At 40.7% G+C, this 22753-nt stretch overlaps 1 protein-coding gene across 3 annotated transcripts in view; it reads right to left on the minus strand.

The window, feature by feature from the left end:
* The window catches only part of OSBPL10 (oxysterol binding protein like 10), an 857577-nt gene that overhangs the window by 641424 nt on the left and 193400 nt on the right, over positions 1 to 22753 (minus strand). For all 3 annotated transcript variants that reach the window (XM_056520089.1, XM_056520090.1, XM_056520088.1), the window contains exon 2: positions 3537 to 3712. In XM_056520089.1, the coding sequence (XP_056376064.1) occupies positions 3537 to 3712 (176 nt within the window). The remainder of the gene's footprint in view (positions 1 to 3536; positions 3713 to 22753) is intronic.

Below are 22753 nucleotides of genomic sequence, written 5' to 3' on the forward strand. Positions count from 1 at the left end.
GGCATTGTTTAGGCTTTTTAATCGCTTTTTTATATGTTAATGTATAGTTTCATTAACGTTATATTTTAGTTTGGATATTTCTGCACAAGGCGATACCAAATGTGTATATGTCTTTTCTGTTACACAGTATTAGAAGAATGGGAAAAGGGGATTATTAAAGCGCCACGGTATGTAAAGGAAAATTCTTAATTTATTCTGATGCCGGGCCGCAGTCACACTTTTCCCCGTGCCGCCGGGGTAGAGAGGGCCCGGCATTATTCTGATGCCAGCCGACTCCCGCAGCGGCACGCCCCCTCTCCACCTCCTCTCTGCTCCTAGCATGGGGCACTGCACGTCAATCTTGCTGATCCTACATGATTGACATGCAGTGCTCCATTCTAGAAGCAGAGGGGGGTGTGCCTCTGCGGGAGTCGGCTGGCATCAGAATAATGCCGGGCCCTCTCTACCCCGGCGGCACGGGGAAAAGTGTGAGAGGGTAATAGGAGTTTGGCACTGTAGCAGTAGAAGGTCCTAAATTGTCCCAATTCCTGTGCAGACAGTCTCGGACCAAACACGTTTCGGGGAGCCACATCCCCTTTCTTAATGGTGAGGATACAAAGACTGTGTGCACAATCTTTGTATCTTCACCATTGAAAAAGGCGACATGGCTCTCCCGAAACGCGTTTGGTCAGAGACTCTTTGTTTGCACAGGAATCGGTACAATTTGGGACATTCTACTGCTACAGTGCCGGACTCCTATCAACCTCTCACACTTTTCCCCGTGCTGCCGGGGTAGAGAGGGCCGTTTCTCAAGTACCTCCAGCACTGCAATATGCAACTGATAGACACCACTATAACAGCACCAGCAGATCCGGCAACAGCGATACAGTGCCAGATTCCTATTTCCGTCTCATACTTTCCCCGTGCCGCTGGGGTAGGGAGACACAGATCGGGAATTTCTTCAAGCTCTGCCATGCGCATGTGATTGATATCGCTAGATCCGGTAAGAGGCACAACTTATCTCCCTCTTACATACTGTCCCCATGCCGTCGGGGTATAGAGCGGTGCGGGGGTATTTACAGTGCGGGTGTACACAATTAAGCAGCCCTGTTAAGGCTGAGTGGGCTCAAAATCGAGTCTCCAGCGCTACCAAAAGCACATATTGGATTATCCCTAACAGAATTATTTATAACTAACTAAATCTGTGACCCTTAACATCTATAAGGACAAGATACTTATATAAACTGAGACTGCCGCATTGCGCTCATTGAATCACAGAGTTTCCCCCCTTTTGTCCCATTCAACATAATAAGTGCACTAACAAATTTTTATTGCAAATTTTTGTTATATGTAACCTATTTTTAATATAGCTTGAGCAGTCTGAAGTAAGGGCCCTGCCTAAGACCTCGCATTGTGTTATTTTATCCATTATATTATACCATCTTAAATAATTAACAGCAGGGAGGAACATTTCCTTATGCAGGCAGATGATCTGTTAAATCGTTTACTTGCAAGAGGATACCCTAGAGAAGTACTCGTTAAATCATTGGATGAAGCTAAAAAAACAAAATAGAAGGCTACTTCTAATAGGTAGTGAAAAACTGAAAAAACACAATAGTCAAGTAACTAATAGAACATATAATGAAGACAGATATTCCTCTCACCCATCTGATTTCTTGAAATTCAACATTAATCTCAACACCAGAGTAATACAACAACCATCAGATCGGATCGCCCACCACCTTCCCTTCGAAAAAGAGTCACCTTCAAAACAGAGTCCCTGTTTTTCTTTTTCCCTTTTCTTTTAGTCCAATGGCCCGACAAATAAAGTCTATCAGCGACAATTGGTTTCTGATACAGAACGATACTGATTTAGCGGAGAGTGCCAAGCAGAAATCTCTGGTCGCTTTTAGAAAATGCAAAATTATAAAAGATGTTCTCGTAAAGAGTACACTAAAAAGCCCTTCCAAAAAAGATAACTGACTTAATAAATCATTATGCCCCGGAAAGTACGGATGCGGTACCTGCAACTGGTTGGCCCAAGTCTTCACGGACAGAAGTGTGACATGAGGAGGAGTTCTTCTCTCCCCGAAGGACGTTGCATGCTGTAGAACCAGCAATGTCATTTATGCCATCTTCTGCCTGTGCAGACTGTTTTACATAAGGTGCACAATTAGACTCTTAAACATCAGATTTAGAGAACATATCCGCTCTATTGCAACAAAGAAAGTTTCTCCGAGACTTATTTCACATATGGTTGAAGAGCATGGCGGAGATGCAAAATTACAAAAGTTTCTGGTACTTGAAAAAGTTATTGCCATCTCTGGGATAGACAGTCGAAAATTTATTTTACAGCGCGAGGCGAGATGGATCACAATGCAGAGGGAAACCTCGGTCTGAATGATCGTCTCTATGTCTATTTTCCTTCGTTTCTTTAAATTATGCTTTTCACGTGCACTACAATTTAGTTTGTTTTTAATTGTAAATCTTGATGTTATCCATTCTATTGTGAATTGTGGTTGTCAGTGTGAAACTCCCTTTCCATGTTGACGTAGGTGTGCAGGAAGTACTTACCTGACCCCTTACACACAGGTAGGCATGACCTTTCGTCCCGGGATCGGCACGAAATAGCTATCATGACCACACACTTTCTCTTGGCGCCCCGCCAAGAGACCACACCTTGAAGGAATAAAGAAGCCAGCAACTGATCCACGAGACTTGAGTGCCCCTATGTCTTCTTCAATCTTTCTATTCTGAGATTGCCTTTTCTCTAAATGGCTGGAGCACCTGTGGGGTCAGATTGGCAGGAGTGCAGTCCTGCTGCTGCTGCAACCGTTGAATTTCCCAGCACATTTAATACGGTCTTACCAGTGCCAACATCTGTTTTTTTTTTTTATTGAATACATTAATAATCTGTCCTCTAAAAGGGAAGAGCTAATTATTTCTACTTTTTCCTTAATGTCACTAGTAGGATTGCTGGACTTCACAGTGGGTAGATGACAGAAACATCCACTGCTCTCTACTATTTAGCCATTTTAAGCCTCCATGGCCTTGCTGCTTGAGCAGGAAATCCAAACCTGTAGTTCTGGTTGAGGCCCTTCCTCCTAGGTGGCGGAGGCCCGGAGTGCAGGCCCTCCCATATAGTAACAGAAGGGCTAGCAAATGTGCTTGATTGAAGCAGCTCATGTGTGCCCCCATGTCAAATTATACAGTAGTTGAAGAAGGGGTATCATAGTATTTGTGATGTAACTGGCTGTTCTCCTTCATGTACTTTCCCTGCCTTACTCAAAAATATACAAAATGTAATTATGTTATTCCTGCATTACACAAAATATGACAGTGTTCTGGAATGTAAAAGACTGTTTGAGAAGCTAAAATGTTATAAAAGCAAATGCACTGTACAAAATACAAAATATACGTTGAATTAGAAAAAAAATATACAAAATATACTAGATGTTATCTTGGAGTTTTATGATCTAGCTTATTCCTTATTCATTGATACAGTTCCATAGCTCCAAAGAGCATTCTCTTATTTTACAGCATGATGTATACCTTACCTCTGAGTTTATAAACTTCTCCACTAGCAGAATTTACAACTATCATATAGGGGGCCTCATCGCTCAGAGAAATTACAGACCCAGCAAGAGACAAAGATCCTCGAGGCTTCTGAGTTTTGCTAGCTTCAGTGATGAAATATTGCAGAATTCCAGAGTCAAAGTCCAATATAAAGTATCTGTAAAATCAGAACATGAGAGAGCATTATTGTATATAAGTAATAAATGAATAATGCTGTTGCATGTGAAAACAGAGATAATACAGACAGTAGTATCTTGAGGGGATTTCCTATCTGAAAAGGTATCCCTAGCGGTCCGACACCCCATGATAGAAACATGGAAACATAGAATGCGTTGGCCCATCTAGTCTGCCCAATGATCTTAAGAACGCGGACCTTTGTCTTCCATTAGAATAGAGGGTCCTGAGCGAGTAGTTGATAGAGCATGCCACATCTCTATGCCTTCTCTTTGGGACCCTCAGAAACAAACGATTACTGTGATTGGCTTTATCTGCAGCTCTCAAAGAAGGAATGAATGAAGCGACAGCATGCAAACACGACTTATCACCTTTTTCTAATAGGAGACTGGGGTTCCAGTTCTTAAGAACACTATTGGGGTGCACAACATTCAGACCTCTGCGATCAGCAAGTTATCCCCTATGGGTAGAGCATTTTTAATAAGGTAATGTGAGTGGATGTTAGGGTGTTCTCTTCAATGCCACCATTTATACTGCTTAAAAATAATGGTAAGACTTTTTTTTTTTTGGGGGGGGGGGGGGGGGGAGCGGGGTTGAGGAGATGGGTATAAACAGCATTCTGAAAATTAATTAATACTTTAAAGGAAGCCCACCATTACTTTCATGCTTTCTTCATTAGGGTGGTCCCCGGTGGCCTCTACCAGCCTTGATAGCTTCCAGTCAATGGAGATGTGTTCAGAATAGTTTTTACGCAGGTTAAGCAGTTATTTTTATTACTACCATTTTGAGATACATATGACTTTTTGATTATTTATGGTGTTCACTGCGAGAGATAAATAATATGTAAATTTTAGAACTGAGGATGCTACAGGGGCTGCAATATCAATTATTTTTTTTTGTTTTTTGTTTTTTTTTACATAACACAGGGAAGGTTTTTTTATATTTATTTTTTACTACATTTTTTGCAACATTTTTCTTTTAGTGCCTCTAGGGAATTTCAGCCCTTACAGCGTACCCATCAGATCCAACAAAAAAACATATTTTTTTAATATATCAATCAGTACCTAATCCTGACCATGTACATTCTGGTATTATGTGTCTAACACCTTTTTTTTTTTTTTTTTTTTTTTTTTTTATTACACTTTTAATTTAGCTCACTAGTCTGAATTCCTCTCAAAGGGAGGGGATGTGGCCTCACTGTGCAGGTCTCCGCCCCCTCCCTCAGTATGCTGTCTGCTCACATCTCCCCTAGCATTAGCAAAACTACAAATCCCAGCTTGTCCTCACTGACAGTAGCGGGAGGATTTTTCCTCCAGCTGTGAACCCTGCGCTCACAGCTGTCAATCAAGGAAGTGTGTCCATGATGTAGGTGATGATGCATGGACACAGCAGGACTAGTATGTGTCCAAGCAGGCAGGGGGTTAGTTTGACTGGCTTTTTCAGTATGAAATACTGAAAATATTCAAATGAAAGCAATTGCAAAACCTATTGCTTTTGCATGATTTACAACATATCAAAAGTTTTGTATCTGACAGTGCACATTTAACCCCTTCATGACCCAGCCCATTTTCACCTTCAGCACCTGGGCATTTTTTGAAAATCTGACCACTGTCACTTTAAGCATTAATAACTATGGAATGCTTTTACTTATCATTCTGATTTCGAGATTGTTTTTTCGTGACATATTCTACTTTATGTTATTGGTAACATTTCACTGATATTTGCATCCTTTCTTGGTAAAAAATCTAAAAATGTAATGAAAATTTTGAAAATTTAGCATTTTTCTAACTTTGAAAGTCTCTGCTTGAAAGGAAAATGGATATTCCAAATAAATTACATATTGATTCACATATACAATATGTCTACTTTATGATTGCATAAAAAAATTGACAAGTTTTTACTTTTGGAAGACATTAGAGGGCTTCAAAGTTCCGCAGCAATTTTCCAATTTTTCTCAAAATTTTCAAAATCGTAATTTTTCAGGGCCCAGTTCAGGTTAGAAGTGGATTTTAAGGGTCTTCATATTAGAAATACCCCATAAATGACCCCATTATAAAAACTGCACCCCCCAAAGTATTCAAAATGACATTCAGTAAGTGTTTTAACCCTTTAGGTGTTTCACAGGAATAGCAGCAAAGTGAAGGAGAAAATTCTAAATCTTCATTTTTTACACTCTAATGTTCTTGTAGACCCAATTTCTGAATTTTTACAAGGGGTAAAAGGAGAGAAATCACCCTAAAATTTGTAACCCAATTTCTCTCGAGTAAGGAAATACCTCATATGCGTATGTAAAGTGTTCGGCGGGCGCAGTAGAGGGCTCAGAAGGGAAGGAGCGACAATGGGATTTTGGAGAGTGAGTTTTTCTGAAAGGGTTTTTGGGGGGCATGTCCCATTTAGGAAGCCCCTATGGTGCCAGAACAGTGGACCCCCCCACATGTGACCCCATTTTGGAGACTATACCCCCTCATAGAATTTAATAAGGGGTGCAGTGAGTATTTACACCCCACTGGCGTTTGACAGATATTTGAAACAGTGGACTGTGCAAATGAAAAATTTTTATTTTTTTTTGGGGGGGGGGGGGGGGGGAGCGGGGTTGAGGAGATGGGTATAAACAGCATTCTGAAAATTAATTAATACTTTAAAGGAAGCCCGCCATTACTTTCATGCTTTCTTCATTAGGGTGGTCCCCGGTGGCCTCTACCAGCCTTGATAGCTTCCAGTCAATGGAGATGTGTTCAGAATAGTTTTTACGCAGGTTAAGCAGTTATTTTTATTACTACCATTTTGAGATACATATGACTTTTTGATTATTTATGGTGTTCACTGCGAGAGATAAATAATATGTAAATTTTAGAACTGGGGATGCTACAGGGGCTGCAATATCAATTTTTTTTTTGTTTTTTGTTTTTTTTTACATAACACAGGGAAGGTTTTTTTATATTTATTTTTTACTACATTTTTTGCAACATTTTTCTTTTAGTGCCTCTAGGGAATTTCAGCCCTTACAGCGTACCCATCAGATCCAACAAAAAAACATATTTTTTTAATATATCAATCAGTACCTAATCCTGACCATGTACATTCTGGTATTATGTGTCTAACACCTTTTTTTTTTTTTTTTTTTTTTTTTTTATTACACTTTTAATTTAGCTCACTAGTCTGAATTCCTCTCAAAGGGAGGGGATGTGGCCTCACTGTGCAGGTCTCCGCCCCCTCCCTCAGTATGCTGTCTGCTCACATCTCCCCTAGCATTAGCAAAACTACAAATCCCAGCTTGTCCTCACTGACAGTAGCGGGAGGATTTTTCCTCCAGCTGTGAACCCTGCGCTCACAGCTGTCAATCAAGGAAGTGTGTCCATGATGTAGGTGATGATGCATGGACACAGCAGGACTAGTATGTGTCCAAGCAGGCAGGGGGTTAGTTTGACTGGCTTTTTCAGTATGAAATACTGAAAATATTCAAATGAAAGCAATTGCAAAACCTATTGCTTTTGCATGATTTACAACATATCAAAAGTTTTGTATCTGACAGTGCACATTTAACCCCTTCATGACCCAGCCCATTTTCACCTTCAGCACCTGGGCATTTTTTGAAAATCTGACCACTGTCACTTTAAGCATTAATAACTATGGAATGCTTTTACTTATCATTCTGATTTCGAGATTGTTTTTTCGTGACATATTCTACTTTATGTTATTGGTAACATTTCACTGATATTTGCATCCTTTCTTGGTAAAAAATCTAAAAATGTAATGAAAATTTTGAAAATTTAGCATTTTTCTAACTTTGAAAGTCTCTGCTTGAAAGGAAAATGGATATTCCAAATAAATTACATATTGATTCACATATACAATATGTCTACTTTATGATTGCATAAAAAAATTGACAAGTTTTTACTTTTGGAAGACATTAGAGGGCTTCAAAGTTCCGCAGCAATTTTCCAATTTTTCTCAAAATTTTCAAAATCGTAATTTTTCAGGGCCCAGTTCAGGTTAGAAGTGGATTTTAAGGGTCTTCATATTAGAAATACCCCATAAATGACCCCATTATAAAAACTGCACCCCCCAAAGTATTAAAAATGACATTCAGTAAGTGTTTTAACCCTTTAGGTGTTTCACAGGAATAGCAGCAAAGTGAAGGAGAAAATTCTAAATCTTCATTTTTTACACTCTAATGTTCTTGTAGACCCAATTTCTGAATTTTTACAAGGGGTAAAAGGAGAGAAATCACCCTAAAATTTGTAACCCAATTTCTCTCGAGTAAGGAAATACCTCATATGCGTATGTAAAGTGTTCGGCGGGCGCAGTAGAGGGCTCAGAAGGGAAGGAGCGACAATGGGATTTTGGAGAGTGAGTTTTTCTGAAAGGGTTTTTGGGGGGCATGTCCCATTTAGGAAGCCCCTATGGTGCCAGAACAGTGGACCCCCCCACATGTGACCCCATTTTGGAGACTATACCCCCTCATAGAATTTAATAAGGGGTGCAGTGAGTATTTACACCCCACTGGCGTTTGACAGATATTTGAAACAGTGGACTGTGCAAATGAAAAATTTTTTTTTTCATTTTCACAGACCACTGTTCCAAAAATCTGTCATACACCAGTGGGGTGTAAATGCTCACTGCACCCCTTATTACATTCCGTGAGGGGTGTAGTTTCCAAAATGGGGTCACATATGGATATTTATTGTTTTGCGTTTGTCAGAACTGCTGTAACAATCAGCCACCCCTGTGCAAATCGCCTCAAATGTACATGGTGCACTCTCCCTTCTGGGCCTTGGTGTGCGCCCCCAGAGCACTTTGCGCCCACATATGGGGTATCTCCGTACTCGGGAAAAATTGCATTACAAATTTAGAGGGTCTTTTTTCCCTTTTACCTCTTGTGAAAATGAAAAGTATAGGGCAACAAAATTTATTTTTTTACACTAACATGCTGGTGTAGACCCCAACTTCCCCTTTTCATAAGGGGTTAAAGAAGAAAAAAAAAAAATTGTAAGGCAATTTCTCCCGAGTACGGCGATACCCCATATGTGTCCCAAAACTGTTTCCCTGAAATACGACAGGGCTCCAAAGTGAGAGAGTGCCATGCGCATTTGAGGCCTGAATTAGGGATTTGAATAGGGGTGGACATAGGGGTATTCTATGCCAATGATTCCTAAACAGGGTGCCTCCAGCTGTTGCAAAACTCTCAGCATGCCTGGACAGTCAATGGCTGTCCGGCAATACTGGGAGTTATTATTTTGCAACAGCTGGAGGCTCCGTTTTGGAAACAGTAGCGTACCAGACGTTTTTCATTTTTTTGGGGAGGGGGGCTGTGTAGGGGTATGTGTATATGTAGTGTTTTTTACTTTTTATTTTAGGTTAGTGTAGTATAGTGTTTTTAGGGTACAGTCACATGGGCAGAGGTTCACAGCAAGTTTGCCGCTGGGAGTTTGAGCTGCAGCGCAAAATTTGCGCCACCTCAAACTTGCAGAACTCACTGTACGGCGATCTCACTGCTGCCAATGAAGATGCCGCACTACTGCCGGAAACTCACTGCGGGACGCAGCACCGCTGGGACCGCCTGGAGGACGCCGCTCGCGCCGGGACCGCTTGGGACTTCGCATGGCCGGGTAAGTGACGCCGGGGGATGGGTAAGGGACACTTAGCAGAGCGGTGTGTGTCCTGATCCCCGTGATAAGTATTCTGATAGCGAAACGCTGCTATCAGCTAGTCAGATTTGACTAGCTGATAGCAGCGATCGCTGGGGGGGGGGGGGGGTGTCGGATGAAACCCCCCGTGGTCGCATGGTAAGATGGCTGGCTATCAGTGATAGCCACCATCTTACCGGGCGCTGCGGGATGCCGCGAGTAGCGGCAAAAATGTTCATGACGTACCTGTATGTCATGGGTCGGGAACACCTTGCCACTCATGACGTACAGGTATGTCATAGGTCGGGAAGGGGTTAAGGACAAAGCTAATTTTCATTTTTGTATTTTCCTCCTCACCTTTTAGGGTAGGGTCACATGTAGCATTTTATTATTACTCTCATAGGGGGAGATTTATCAAAACCTGTGCAGAGGAAGAGTGGTGCAGTTGCCCATAGCAACCAATCAGATTGCTTCTTTCATTTTCCACAGGCCTCTTTAGAGGCCTGTGGAAAATGAAAGAAGCAATCTGATTGGTTGCTATGGGCAACTGCACCACTCTTCCTCTGCACAGGTTTTGATAAATCTCCCCCATAGTCTTTCCTAGCACAGAAATCTGCAGTGTCAAATACGCATCATCAAATACACAGCGTCAAATACTCTTTATATACGTGTGACGTAATAAAATAAAAATTCTATCTACAGACCCATATGAGGGTTTGTACCGATTGTATTTTGTAATGATAAAAAATTTACATTTATTATGTGTGGGGGAATAGAAAAGATAACCGTAATTTTGCAACTTTTGGGTAGTTTTGTTTTTACAATTTATAGTAAAAATGACGGGAATTTATGGTAAAAATGATGGGAAGCTGGAAAGCGAGTTTTCAAATCAAGTGGTACCAGAAGGTTATACAGATTTATAAGTTACTTAAATTTACTTCTAATATCTTAAGTCTTTCCATACTTATCAGCTGCTGTATGCGCCAGAGAAAGTTGTGTAGTTCTTTCCAGTCTACTGTCCACAGTGCTGACATTTATGAACCTGGTCAGGAACGGTCCAGAGTAGAAGCAAATCCCCTTAGCAAACATCTCCTGCTATGTGCAGTTCCTGACACAGACAGGCGTGGCAGCAGAGAGTACTCTGGTCAGACTGGAAACAACTACACAACTTTGCTATGCTATTGCACAGCATTGTACAGTGAAATTGGCACTCGACTAGTACTGTAGACTGTATTAGTAGAAAGATCAGCGGCACCAAGATGAGAAGACCTCATACCATGCCATGCATGCTGAGTGGGGGAAGGGGGCTTCAAAGACTGAATCACTGCAGGACATAAAAATAAATCCTGGTGCGCTAAGTAACAGGGCACCAAGACATACATTTACATTTATTGTTGGGAAGGGGTTAAAAAAAAATTGCCACCTCAATTTCTTAATATACAGTCATGGCCGTAAATGTTAGCACCCGTGAAATTTTTCTAGAAAATTAAGTATTTCCTCCAGAAAAGGATTGCAGTAACACATGTTTTGCTATACACAAGTTCATCCCATTTGTGTGTATTGGAACTAAACCAAAAAAGGGAGGAAAAAATGCAAATTTAAATAATGTCACACCAAACTCCAAAAATGGTCTGGACAAAATTATTAGCACCCTTTCAAAATTGTGGAAAAATAAGATTGTTTCAAGGCTGTGATGCTCCATTATACTCACCTGGGGGCAAGTAAAAGGTGTGGGCATTATAAAAATCCCATCGGAAAGCAGATATAAAGGAGAGAAGTTCACTTAGTCTTTGCATTGTGTGTCGGTGTGTGCACCACACTAAGCTTGGACAACAGAAAGAGGACTGTCTGAGGACTTGAGAACCAAAATTGTGGAAAAATATCAATGATCTCAAGGTTACAAGTCCATCTCTAAAGATCTAGAGTTGCCTTTGTCCACAGTGTGCAACATTATCAAGAAGTTTGCAACCCATGGCACTGTAGCTAATCTCCCTTGGAGTGGACAGAAAAGAAAAATTGATAAAAGGTGTCAACACAGGATAGTCCGGATGGTGGATAACTAGCCCCAAACAAGTTCCAAAGATATTCAAGGTGTCCTGCAGGCTCAGGGAACATCAGTGTAATATGTGGAGGTTCAATTATGTGTGCCTTGAATGTGTGCAAGGCATCATGAAATCTGAGGATTACCAACAGATTTTGGGTCACACTGTACAGCCCAGTGTCAGAAAGCTGAGTATGCGTCCGAGATCTTGGGTCTTCCAGCTTGACAATGACCCCAAACATACATCAAAAAGCACCCAGAAATGGATGGCAACAAAGCATTGGAGAGTTCTGAAGTGGCTAGAAACAAGTTCAGATCTAAATCTCATTGAATACCTGTGGAGAGATCTTAAAATAGCTGTTGGGAAAAGACGCCCTTCCAATAAGACATTGCCTGTACATCTGATGAAGAGGGTCTAAACCTTCGCAACGCGTTATGTTTTTGGCTAAATAAATTGAACTTTTTATCACAAGAAGTTGCCTGAGTGGTGTATTGCGCTACAGAACCTGGTACCTTTCCTGCCTAGCACCAGCACTTGCATCAAATACCCCGGACAGGTTAACCTGCTGCCGATTCCAGGAAGCTGCTCCATCATCACTTTAAACCACGCGCTTATTGCTGTTGTGTCTATATACATAACAGTACAAGGTGAGCAAGATTACTTACTTGTTTTACAGCTTCACCACATACATTATTATATTGTTCCAAACGTATTGCCCTATGAGGAGCTCTGCTCTATCTTTCGCTCCATAGAATACATTCTTCCAATAAGAGAGACCTGGAGCAGTTTGCAAAGGAAGAGTGGTCCAAGATTCCGGCTGAGAGGTGTAAGAAGCTTATTGATGGTTATAGGAAGCAACAGATTTCAGTATTTTTATTCCAAAGGGTGTGCAACCAAATATTAAGTTAAGGGTGCCAATAATTTTGTCCAGCCCATTTTTGGTGTGACAATTTGGTGTCCAATTTGCATTTTTTCCTCCCTTTTTTGGTTTAGTTCCAATACACACGAAGGGAATAAACATGTGTATAGCAAAACATGTGTTACTGCAATTCTTTTCTGTGAGAAACACTTCATTTTATAGAAACATTTTAGGGTTACCAACATTTACGGCCATGACTGTATATTTCAATCGCTTGTTCTCCTCTCAATAGAACGCCATTTTCTTAACTTTTGAAAGATCTAAAATACCTTTACCGCTTTAAAAAAAAAAACAAATCAATCATATCAGCATTTTATTTCTGCTCTTTACATATAATGTACTGATATTCTCACACAAAACATATTTTTCTCTTGTATGTCTAGATATGGAATTGGAAAAATGGGCTTGAAAAGGCTCTTGCCTTCCGAATTGCTGAATGAAAGCCTATCATGAGCATTACCTTGTCATGGTTAGTTGAACAAGCAAAGCAAATGTGCCTTCACAATATTGATATGGTATTATCAGGAGAAAAGGCAGACATTTACAAAGGACAGACCTGGTTGTAATGTTGATTTTGTGCCTATAGAAGTAATCAAACAAGTATTCAAGAAGAACAAAACCAAAAATGGAGGAATGAAAGCCTCTTAGAGAGTCAATGGGATCGTTTCATATTGTTACATTTCAGTGCTTCGCTCAACTGCTACAGATCAGAGGTGAAATATCAATGTAGAAAAGTTATCAACCAGGCTCCCATAGAAGTAAACATTTTTAGACAATTTTTCAGTAACGTAAGATGTGAATTAAGTTGTTAAAGGGGTTATCCAGGAAAAAACTTTTTTTTATATATATATCAACTGGCTTCAGAAAGTTAAACAGATTTGTAAATTACTTCTATTAAAAAACTCTTAATCCTTTCAGTACTTATGAGATTCTGAAGTTAAGGTTGTTCTTTTCTGTCTAAGTGCTCTCTGATGACACGTGTCTCGGGAACCGCCCAGTTTAGAAGCAAATCCCCATAGCAAACCTCTTCTAAACTGGGCGGTTCCCGAGACTCGTGTCATCAGAGAGCACTTAGACAGAAAAGAACAACCTTAACTTCAGAAGCTCATAAGTACTGAAAGGATTAAGATTTTTTTAATAGAAGTAATTTACAAATCTGTTTAACTTTCTGGAGCCAGTTGATATATATATAAAAAAAAAGTTTTTTTCCTGGATAACCCCTTTAATACCCGTTCTACAGTAAAATTTACAATATAGATCTGACACTATGAAATATACGGTAGTTCATGGAATGGGTTGTCCAATTACACTAAGCTGGGATGGAGCAGGAGGGGGACCGAAGAGGCATGCCAGCCCTTGGAACTAAGGGCTTGGCACTGCCTCTTTGGAATGGACGCACAAAGGTAATTTTCCCTGATTATACAGCACTGACAGCAAATAGAGAGGTATACAGAACAGACAAGATAGGAGGCAGGTAATGCGGTGTGACTTATCCTCAGATCTATTGTTTATATACAGAGCTGTCAAGTGATAAAGCAGCTTTCAGAGTGGACCGCAGCAGAGCTCTATGGGCTCGTGTCTAGCACTCCTATATAGATTTGCTCTACATTTAAGCCCCATAGCAACTGTGGAACTATGGTTGGACACTTATTTGGACAAATATTGACTCTAAAGTCATATGTTTAAGATTGGGGACATATTTTTTTATATGGGCTTATCTTAATATTTTATCATTTAACTATTTTTGTACTATTTAAAGGAGTAGTCTCATACAATAAAACATATCCCTATGCGCAGAATAGGGGATACGTTTTAGATTGCGAGGGGTCAGACTGCTGGGGCCCCCCACGACCTACCCCAGAGTGGCGCGTCACAACCCCCGCCGGAAGCGGATAGGGGATAAGTTTTTCACCACGAGACTTCTCCATTAACTACTTCTCATCTGCATAACTTCAACTATTTGTAGATTAGAGCATTTGTTCTGGCATTTAAATGTGATTGTATTTTCAGCATATTTAGGCTATAGGTTTCATATATTTTATACTATATAAGGTCCATGCAATAAACAGCATTAGCATAGATCCACAGTGTTTAGATGACAAGTTCATTTATGTCCTTTAGAGTGGTGGTGTCAGATTAAAAAAACGCTGCATGCATTGTTTTATGATGTGGCATGGCCTCACCGAATGAAAATGTTGCCTAATTACCAGGCATTGAAAGGGGTACTCAGGTGGAAAACTTTTTTTTATTTTTTTATTTTATCAACTGGTGCCAGAAAGTTAAACAGATTTGTAAATTACTTCTATTTAAAAATCTTAACCCTTCCAGTACTTATCAGCTGCTGTATACTACAGAAGAAGCTCTTTTCTTTTTGAATTTCCTTACTTTCTGGCCACAGTGCTCTCTGCTGACACCTCTGTCCATATCAGGAACTGTCCAGAGTAGGAGCAAATCCCCATAGCAAGCCTATCCTGCTCTGGAGAGTTCCTGATATGGACAGAGGTGTCAGCAGAGAGCACTGTGGTCAGACAGAAAGGAAATTCAAAAAGAAAAGAGGTTCCTCTGTAGCATACATCAGCGGAGAAGTACTGGAAGGATTAAGATTATTATATAGAAGTCATTTAAAAAAAATTTAAAGTTTAACTTTCTGGCACCAGTTCATTTAAAAGAAAATGTTTTCCAGCGGAGTACCCCTTTAAGCACTGTGACTTTCTGAGGGTCAGACTGGCCAAAAAACAAACAACCTGGAGTGTTTCTAATTACAGACAAGTTTTTTAGCCATCAGCATCACTATAGTGCCGTGCAGTGTCTTATGCGGGGTATCACCTTCATAGTATATTCTGTCATTGCATATAAATGAAATCACCCTTCTCTGCGTCATTCACAGACTCTATTTGTGGCTTCTAATACAATTGTCAGCTCTATAGTTTCTCATACGGGAAAGACATTTGAATGTCTATTGCAGAAATGTATTCCAATGTATTGCTTAGAGCTGAAAGAAATATGCTTCCATAATAAGCAGCCCCATACTGTATATATTTACTGCTCAGTATTGAAGCAATGTATTCACACTAGAACATCTCATCTGAGGCACAATGATTGACAAAGACATTTCCTGCCGTTTCCTGTCTGAATTTGCAACAACCATTTCATTTCATCTGTATGAATTGTCTGATATATGCAGAAAGCAGTGGTGCAGGCACTTGAGCATTACAATGGGAATGAAGACGTCCTGCAGCAGTTTGAATAGCATTATAAAATACCATATCGTTTCTACATCCTGTCTGAATGTCTAGAGACCGTGCGGATCTTATTATTACAGTATTAGTTCTCTGGGTACATCATTATAATGTTTACAAGGACAGAAAATGATGTAAGGCTAACGTCTAGTGCAGTGGTCTCAAACTGTGGCCCTCCAGATGTTGCAAAACTTCAACTCCCAGCATGCCCGGACAGACACTGGCTGCAGCCAACGGCTGTCCTGGCATGCTGGGAGTTGAAGTTTTGCAACATCTGGAGGGCCACATTTTGAGACCGCTGGTCTAGTGTTATGTTTCTACACATAGTAATAACTTTGTTAATTTTGGAAACTTTCTAAGTAGTCTTCATTAAAAATTTACCATGTTAAAAGGTGTCCATAGCCTTTTACCTTCCTGATACATGGGACTTATGCATGCCTTCTAGAGCAGTGGTCTTCAACCTGCGGACCTCCAGATGTTTCAAAACTACAACTCCCAGCATGCCCGGACAGCCGATGGCTGTCCGGGCATGCTGGGAGTTGTAGTTTTGAAACATCTGGAGGTCCGCAGGTTGAAGACCACTGTTCTAGAGTATTGTAGTGTCCAGACTGTATTTTATAATGCACTTTACTGTTCCTTGTATTGAGGCTAAATTGACACACCATCTGTAGGGCCATAGTCTGTGGCACATACGCAGTCAAACCAGTAGACATTAATGGACAAAGGTGTGGCAAAAAAGGTACCGTGTATGCTGCGGCTAAACTGCAATGAAAACCACAGCTGACTAATAGTAATATATCTGTGTGCAAATAAAAAGACCAAAACCTGACAAATGTTATATATTATTACAATTTACAAAGCATGTATTAGGAGCAGCAGAAAGATCAACAACTATGTCTAAAGATCAGGCATAATTAGGCTGGTTATTTAAAGGGGTACTCCGGTAGAAAACAATAAAAAAATAATAATAATCAACTGATGCCAGAAGGTTTAACAGATTTGTAAATGACATATATTTAAAAATCTTAACCCCTCCAGTACTTATCAGCTGCTGTATGCTGCAGAGGAAGTTCTTTTATTTTTGAATTTCTTTTCTATCTGACCACAGTGCTCTCTGCTGGTACCTTTGTCCGTGTCAGGAACTGTCCAGAGCCTACTCCTTTTCTCCTACTCTGGACAGTTTCTGACATGGATAAAGGTGTAAATAATAAACACCTATAAAAGTGTTTAGGGATGTGCCTAAAACTTAACTTTTACTTATTCATAGATAAAATACAAAACATAAATCGTGTATTTGTGAACATAGATTACCATTGCCAATAAAATTGCAAGGGATTCTGGTTGTATGGTGGATGGCTCAGGTGGGCTCTGCTTGGCCTTGCCAACCCCACCGTGCCTCCTGCACAACAAATTCTCCCAACCAAATAAAAACTGCCAACGCGTTTCTACCAGCACTCAGGCTGGTGTCATCAGGGAGGTAAACATCATTGGTCAAACTATATAAAATGTATAGACAGTGAATTACTATATAGATCCAGGTACGGGGTTGCTGCAAAGAAAAGGCTGACCCTAAATATTGTCATATCAGGGATTCATATAGTTAGCCTGTAAAGAAAAATTGCAGCTCTATCCCTATAGGTCCCTATAGGTATATAGTTACCCAGGATCTCCAGTTCAGGTCCACCTAAAAATAAGCACAAATACACACAACCCAGTCAGTATTGACCTGCAAGAGAAACGTAGGGGAGCTACAAGAGTTCCCTAGTCCTACTCACTGTTTCCACGGTACAAACGGGGTAATGCAGAACCTACTGTAGTGCAGGGAGCCGGAGAATTTTGTTCCAGCGAGGTGTCGGCGTCTGACATCACTTCCTGTCATTCTGCCGGATATACGCATGCAATCAGTGCGCGTCATGCGTGACGCGCTCAGAGGGCGTGCCCAAATGCCGGCATAACAAATAGTTGTGCGCGCTTCTAGTATCGGCTCCTGACACTAAGTGATGCTTTAATGAAATTACACTGATTTAGGCAGATTTGTCTCATGCTCAAATAGAACAGTCAGAAAATGTATATAGATGTCCGTTTTGAATTATATTAGAATCTTATTACATGCACAGAGAATCGGAATAAAAGTATTCAGGATGGACACAGAGACAGAGGGCAACCACAAATGTAGACAAATTTTAGCTCATAGATAACCAGGTCGGAATGTATAATTCGAGCAATTGGTTCCATGAATCAAAGTGGGGGAATCTGTCTGTAAGGAGGCATGAAGGGGAGGGGGGCTTAACTCTATCAGGGGAAGTGACCGGGGAATGGCAGGGCCCTAGGGAACCTGACACTGGCCCTATAAGTCCCTAGTTGATGACCCTAGCACCAAGGCGGGGTGGCCACCCTAAAAAGGGCGGAACCGCCTGGTACAGTACTATAGATACTACAGTAGTGATGGTGACACCTACCTCCTGTTAGGCCTAGTAAGGCCTTCCCTTACTACCTGACCAGTCACCAGGGTTGATGCCCCCTCACTTAACCATTTCCCCCTTATAGAAAGCAACCAAAGTTCAGTTGCTCATTCAATCCATTAGGGGAGACTGTATCCAAACGGTGTATCCACCGGCACTCCCTTTGGAGCAAAAGTCTGTCTGTACTGCCTCCCCTTTGTGAGAGTGAAATTTTATCCACTCCCACAAACTGTACTGATGACAAATTGCCATCATGTTGTTGGTTAATATGGACCGCTAAGGCGGTTTCTCTTCTATTTCTAATATCCCCCACATGCTCCAACACTCTTCTCCTCAACTCTCTGATTGTCTTCCCCACATATAATAGGGGACAGGAACAGAAGGCAATGTATATCACAGATTTAGATGAACAATTGATGAAGTGTCTTATTGGGGTAGGTCGATGTTGATGTGGTACATTATTTGTTTTTAAAATATAATTACAGGCACGACAATGACCACATTTATAGCAGCCCTGCGGATTACTTCTCTGCTCCAGCCATGTAGATGCTCTCGTACTCTCTGGACTCAGATGACTCTGAACTAATGAATCCCCTATACTACGACCTCGTCGGTATGTTATCTGGGGAAATGGGCCCACTGTGTCCTGTAAGTCTGGATCCATATGTAGTATGTCCCAATGGTGCGAGATTATATTGAGTACAGCATATGACATCCTATCAAACGTACCAATGATCCGTGTCTCACCCGAACTAGACCTGTCATGGCTAATTTTAGGTACAAGTAGGTCCCTTCTTGGTGTTTTTTTCCGTATTTTGGAAAGCTTGTGCTATTTGGATACCCTCTGTCTCTAAATCTCAACCTCATCACATCAGCCTCCCTCTTAAAATCCTCCGGCAACGAACAGTTCCTCCTGAGGCGGAGGTACTTCCCCTTTGGGATCCCCCGGGTGGCAGCTCTCCCACCTCAGGAGACTGTTCGTTGCCGTTTTTTTTGCAATAAATAGTGCTCTGTAGGGTTCCCTCTTAGTCTCTATAGATTCTTACATCCAAAAAGTTTAATTCCTTCTCTTGAATTTTGAAAGTGAAAAATAAACCTAATGTGTTTGTGTTGATGGATTCAACCAATTCTTGGAACTCCTCTTTGGTTCCACTCCAAATTACAAACACATCATCTATGAAGCGTAGCCAGGTAAGCGACCTTTCACTAAAGATCTCTCTTTTGTCAGAGAACAGGTGCCCACCAGCCCAGGGTGATATTAGCATAGCTGGGGGCACCCCATTGCAGTCCCCCTGAACTGGTGTTAGAACAAAATTAAGTAGCTGTAATACCAAATTATTATGTGCTCAAAAAGAGGTCCCTCGTGTATTCCAAAAATATCCAACTGCTTGTAAACCCACTGAATGTTTAATTGACAAGTATTAGGCCTCAACGTCAATGCTAACAAGGATTGTGCCCTCAGTCAAATGGATACCTTCAATTCTTTGAAGTCCATTGTGTCTCTCAGGTACGATGGCAAAGTATGTACAAATTGTCTGAGGATCTTGTCCAGATATATTCCCACATTCCATGTCAGCCCTCCTATGCCCGATACAATTGGTCACCCCCTAAGGGGTATCAGGCCTTTGTGAATTTTCGGTAGGGCGTAGAATGTGGGAATAACCGGGGAAGATGGTTTCATAAACTCAAACTCATTTCGGTCAATTAGCTTACTCTCTAATACTTCAGTCAAGATAACAGTCAATTCTTGTGAGTATTGAGACGTAGGGTTCTCCGTGAGGACTTCGTATGTCTCTTTATCCTAAAGCAGTCGTCTACACATCTGTGTGTATTTAGATCTATACATTAGGATGATATTTCCTCCTTTGTCTAAGGACTTAATTATCAACTGGTCATTTTTTTGTAGCTGTATGAGGGCCTGTCTTTCCATGAAAGTTAGGTTATCTCTCTGCCTCTGACCACTAGTTGACAAAGATTTCAAGTCGGAAAAAAATGTCTATACACGAGGTATCCCCCCAATGGTGGAAAACTTCTACTGGTTGGCTTCAGGTTAGTGAAAGGGCCTTGGCCCAGTGGTCGTTCACTTTCAGTTAATAATGTGGCTAATTCATTCCTTACCACAAAATCATCTGGAGACATGCCCATGTCTATTACGCATTTTAAAGAATTTATGCCATCTTAATTTGCAAACAAACAACATTATGTCTTTTGTCCATTCAAACTCATCAAAACTGACTGTTGGTACAAAAGTTAGTCCCTTTAAGAGGACCGACTTCAGTGCCTCCGTTAATGTCACACTTGATAAATTCACAATCTGCGTAACCTCCGGTTTCTCTACTTTTTCTGAGAGTTGTTTGGGACCTGGGGTGGAAACCGTAAATGGTAGGGGTCTCTCTGACCCTTGTCTAAAAAAGGAGAGGTAAACGATGAAGATGAACCACCACATTGTGTTTTCTGATTATTTGCCCCACGATATCTTCCTCTACCTCTTCCTCCATGACCCCTATTGGTGCCCCTATTTCCACCTCTTTTGTTTCCAACCGAACCTCCCTCCGATATATCCGTATCGGAACAAGAGATTTTAAAGTCGGTCTCTCTTTTAATAGAATTTTTTACTTCCAGAACCATATATGCCCGATTCTCTTTGAAATCCGCAAGATCACGCACAAATTGAGTGTGCTTGTGGAATTTCAAATAGTATTGATACTTTTCTATGTTATTTTGCAATTGTGTTTCTTTTGTAGAGAACTCTGGGTCACTCAAAGCGCAAAACAACCTCCTTTTGTTCCTCTAGTTTACCACGGACTGTCTCAAGATTTTTTTTCCTCCTCCAGGAGGATTTCCATAAATTTTGTAGAGCACTTAGTCACCTCTGCTTCCCACCTACACACAACCGCGGGGGTTCGTAGTCTGGAGGAGGGGAGCACAGGAACTCTCAGACCACGTAGTACTGTACCTTGTTTTAAATAATTTTCGAAACTCTGAATCTCCCAAAAGGAGGTTGCGTATAGCAAGGTGTCAGCAGAGAGCATTGTGGTTAGACAGTAAAGAAATTCAAAAAGAAAAATAATTTACTGTGGAGCATACAGCAGCTGATAAGTACTAGAAGGATTAAGATTTTTAAATAAAAGTAAATTACAAATCTGTTTAACTTTCTGGCACCATTTGATTTAAAAAATAATTTTTCCCACCAAAAGCACCCATTTAACATGTTCATGAGCAGTGGGAGGAGCGATTATGGCTGGAGTCAGCTGTCACCGCTGAGCACCTGTCAGCAGAGTGAAGCTCCGATCCTGACATTAAACCCTCTAAATGCTATCTTAACTGCAGAAAATGAAACATTTTGGAAAATGCTACATTTCTAAACTTTTGCTATTTTTTGGGGGAGGACCCTTACCTGCCTCCTCGCCATCCGATCTGTGCTCTGATGCTGCAACCAGCCATAGCAGGCTAGACCAGCAGAGCAACGATAAGGGTGCGTTCACACTGAGGGATTCAAGAGGAATTCACAAGGAATAATTTCCTTCAGGAAATTGTTGCCTTCTGTCATTTTGTCCATCAAGCGGAATTCAAGCAGAATTTCCATGCAGAAATGAAGAGGAATGAAGGAGGAGGCTATTTAATCTACTTCCTGAATTCCGTTTCAAAACGATGTCGGGCAGAATTTTTTTTCACCATTGACTTCTATTGGATTCTGCTCGCGGATTCCGCTTGAAGAATGAACATGTTCTTTCTTCAAGAGGAAAGGAATTCAGCGTCGGAATTCCACTAGCAGAATTTCTGCAGTGTAAACAGAACAGCGGAAAAAACATTAAAGTCCTTAATAAACATTTGAATTCCCCCCTTTTCCCATTTTTTTAATAAAATAATGTAATAAAAAATACACACAAACATATGTGGTACCACCGAATGCATAAATGTCCGAACTTTTAAAATATAATGTTCATTTAATTGCATGGTTGATGGCGTACAGGTAAAAAAAAAATTCCAAACTTGCACATTTTTGGTCACTTAATTTACCATAAAAAAAAATGTATAAAAATTGATCCAAAAGTCCCATCAAAAACAATGGTGCCGATGAAATCTACAGAACATACCGCAAAAAAAATCCCTCATACATCATCGTATGCGGAATTTTTTTTTTAAAAAGGTCAGAAAAGGACAATTTTATGCATTATAATTTTGATGCATGTAGTTAAAAAAAAATTTTAAGTAGTAAAATAAAACCTATATAAATTGGGTATTCTTGTAATTGTATGGACCTACAGAATAAAAGATAAGGTGTCATTTTTACGGAAAAGTGCACTGCATTTTTTTTTTCCATTTCATCCCACAAATAATTTTTTTTGGGGTTTTGCCACAGATTTTGTTATAAAATAAGTGATGTCATTACAAAGTACAATTGGATACGCACAAAACAAGCCCTTATATGGGTCTGTAGGTGCAAAATTGAAAGTGTTATGATTTTTAGAAGGGGAGGAGGAAAAAATGAAAGTGCAAAAACAAAGATTGGGCTGGTCCTTAATGGGGTATTCTGGCCAAATACATCTTATCCCCTATCCAAAGGATAGGGGAAAAGATGTCTGATTGCCAGGGGCCCGCCGCTGGGACCCCGCGCAATCTCCATGCAGCACCCGCATTCTATGTAGGGCTGCATCTCCCGGGAAACAAAGGTTTCAGAGACTGAACTGGAGACGTGACGTCACACTTCCAAGACTGGAGACGCAGCCCCGCA

The sequence above is a fragment of the Hyla sarda genome, chromosome 5 (genome assembly GCF_029499605.1).
Source record: "Hyla sarda isolate aHylSar1 chromosome 5, aHylSar1.hap1, whole genome shotgun sequence".
NCBI classification, from domain to species: Eukaryota; Metazoa; Chordata; class Amphibia; order Anura; family Hylidae; genus Hyla; species Hyla sarda.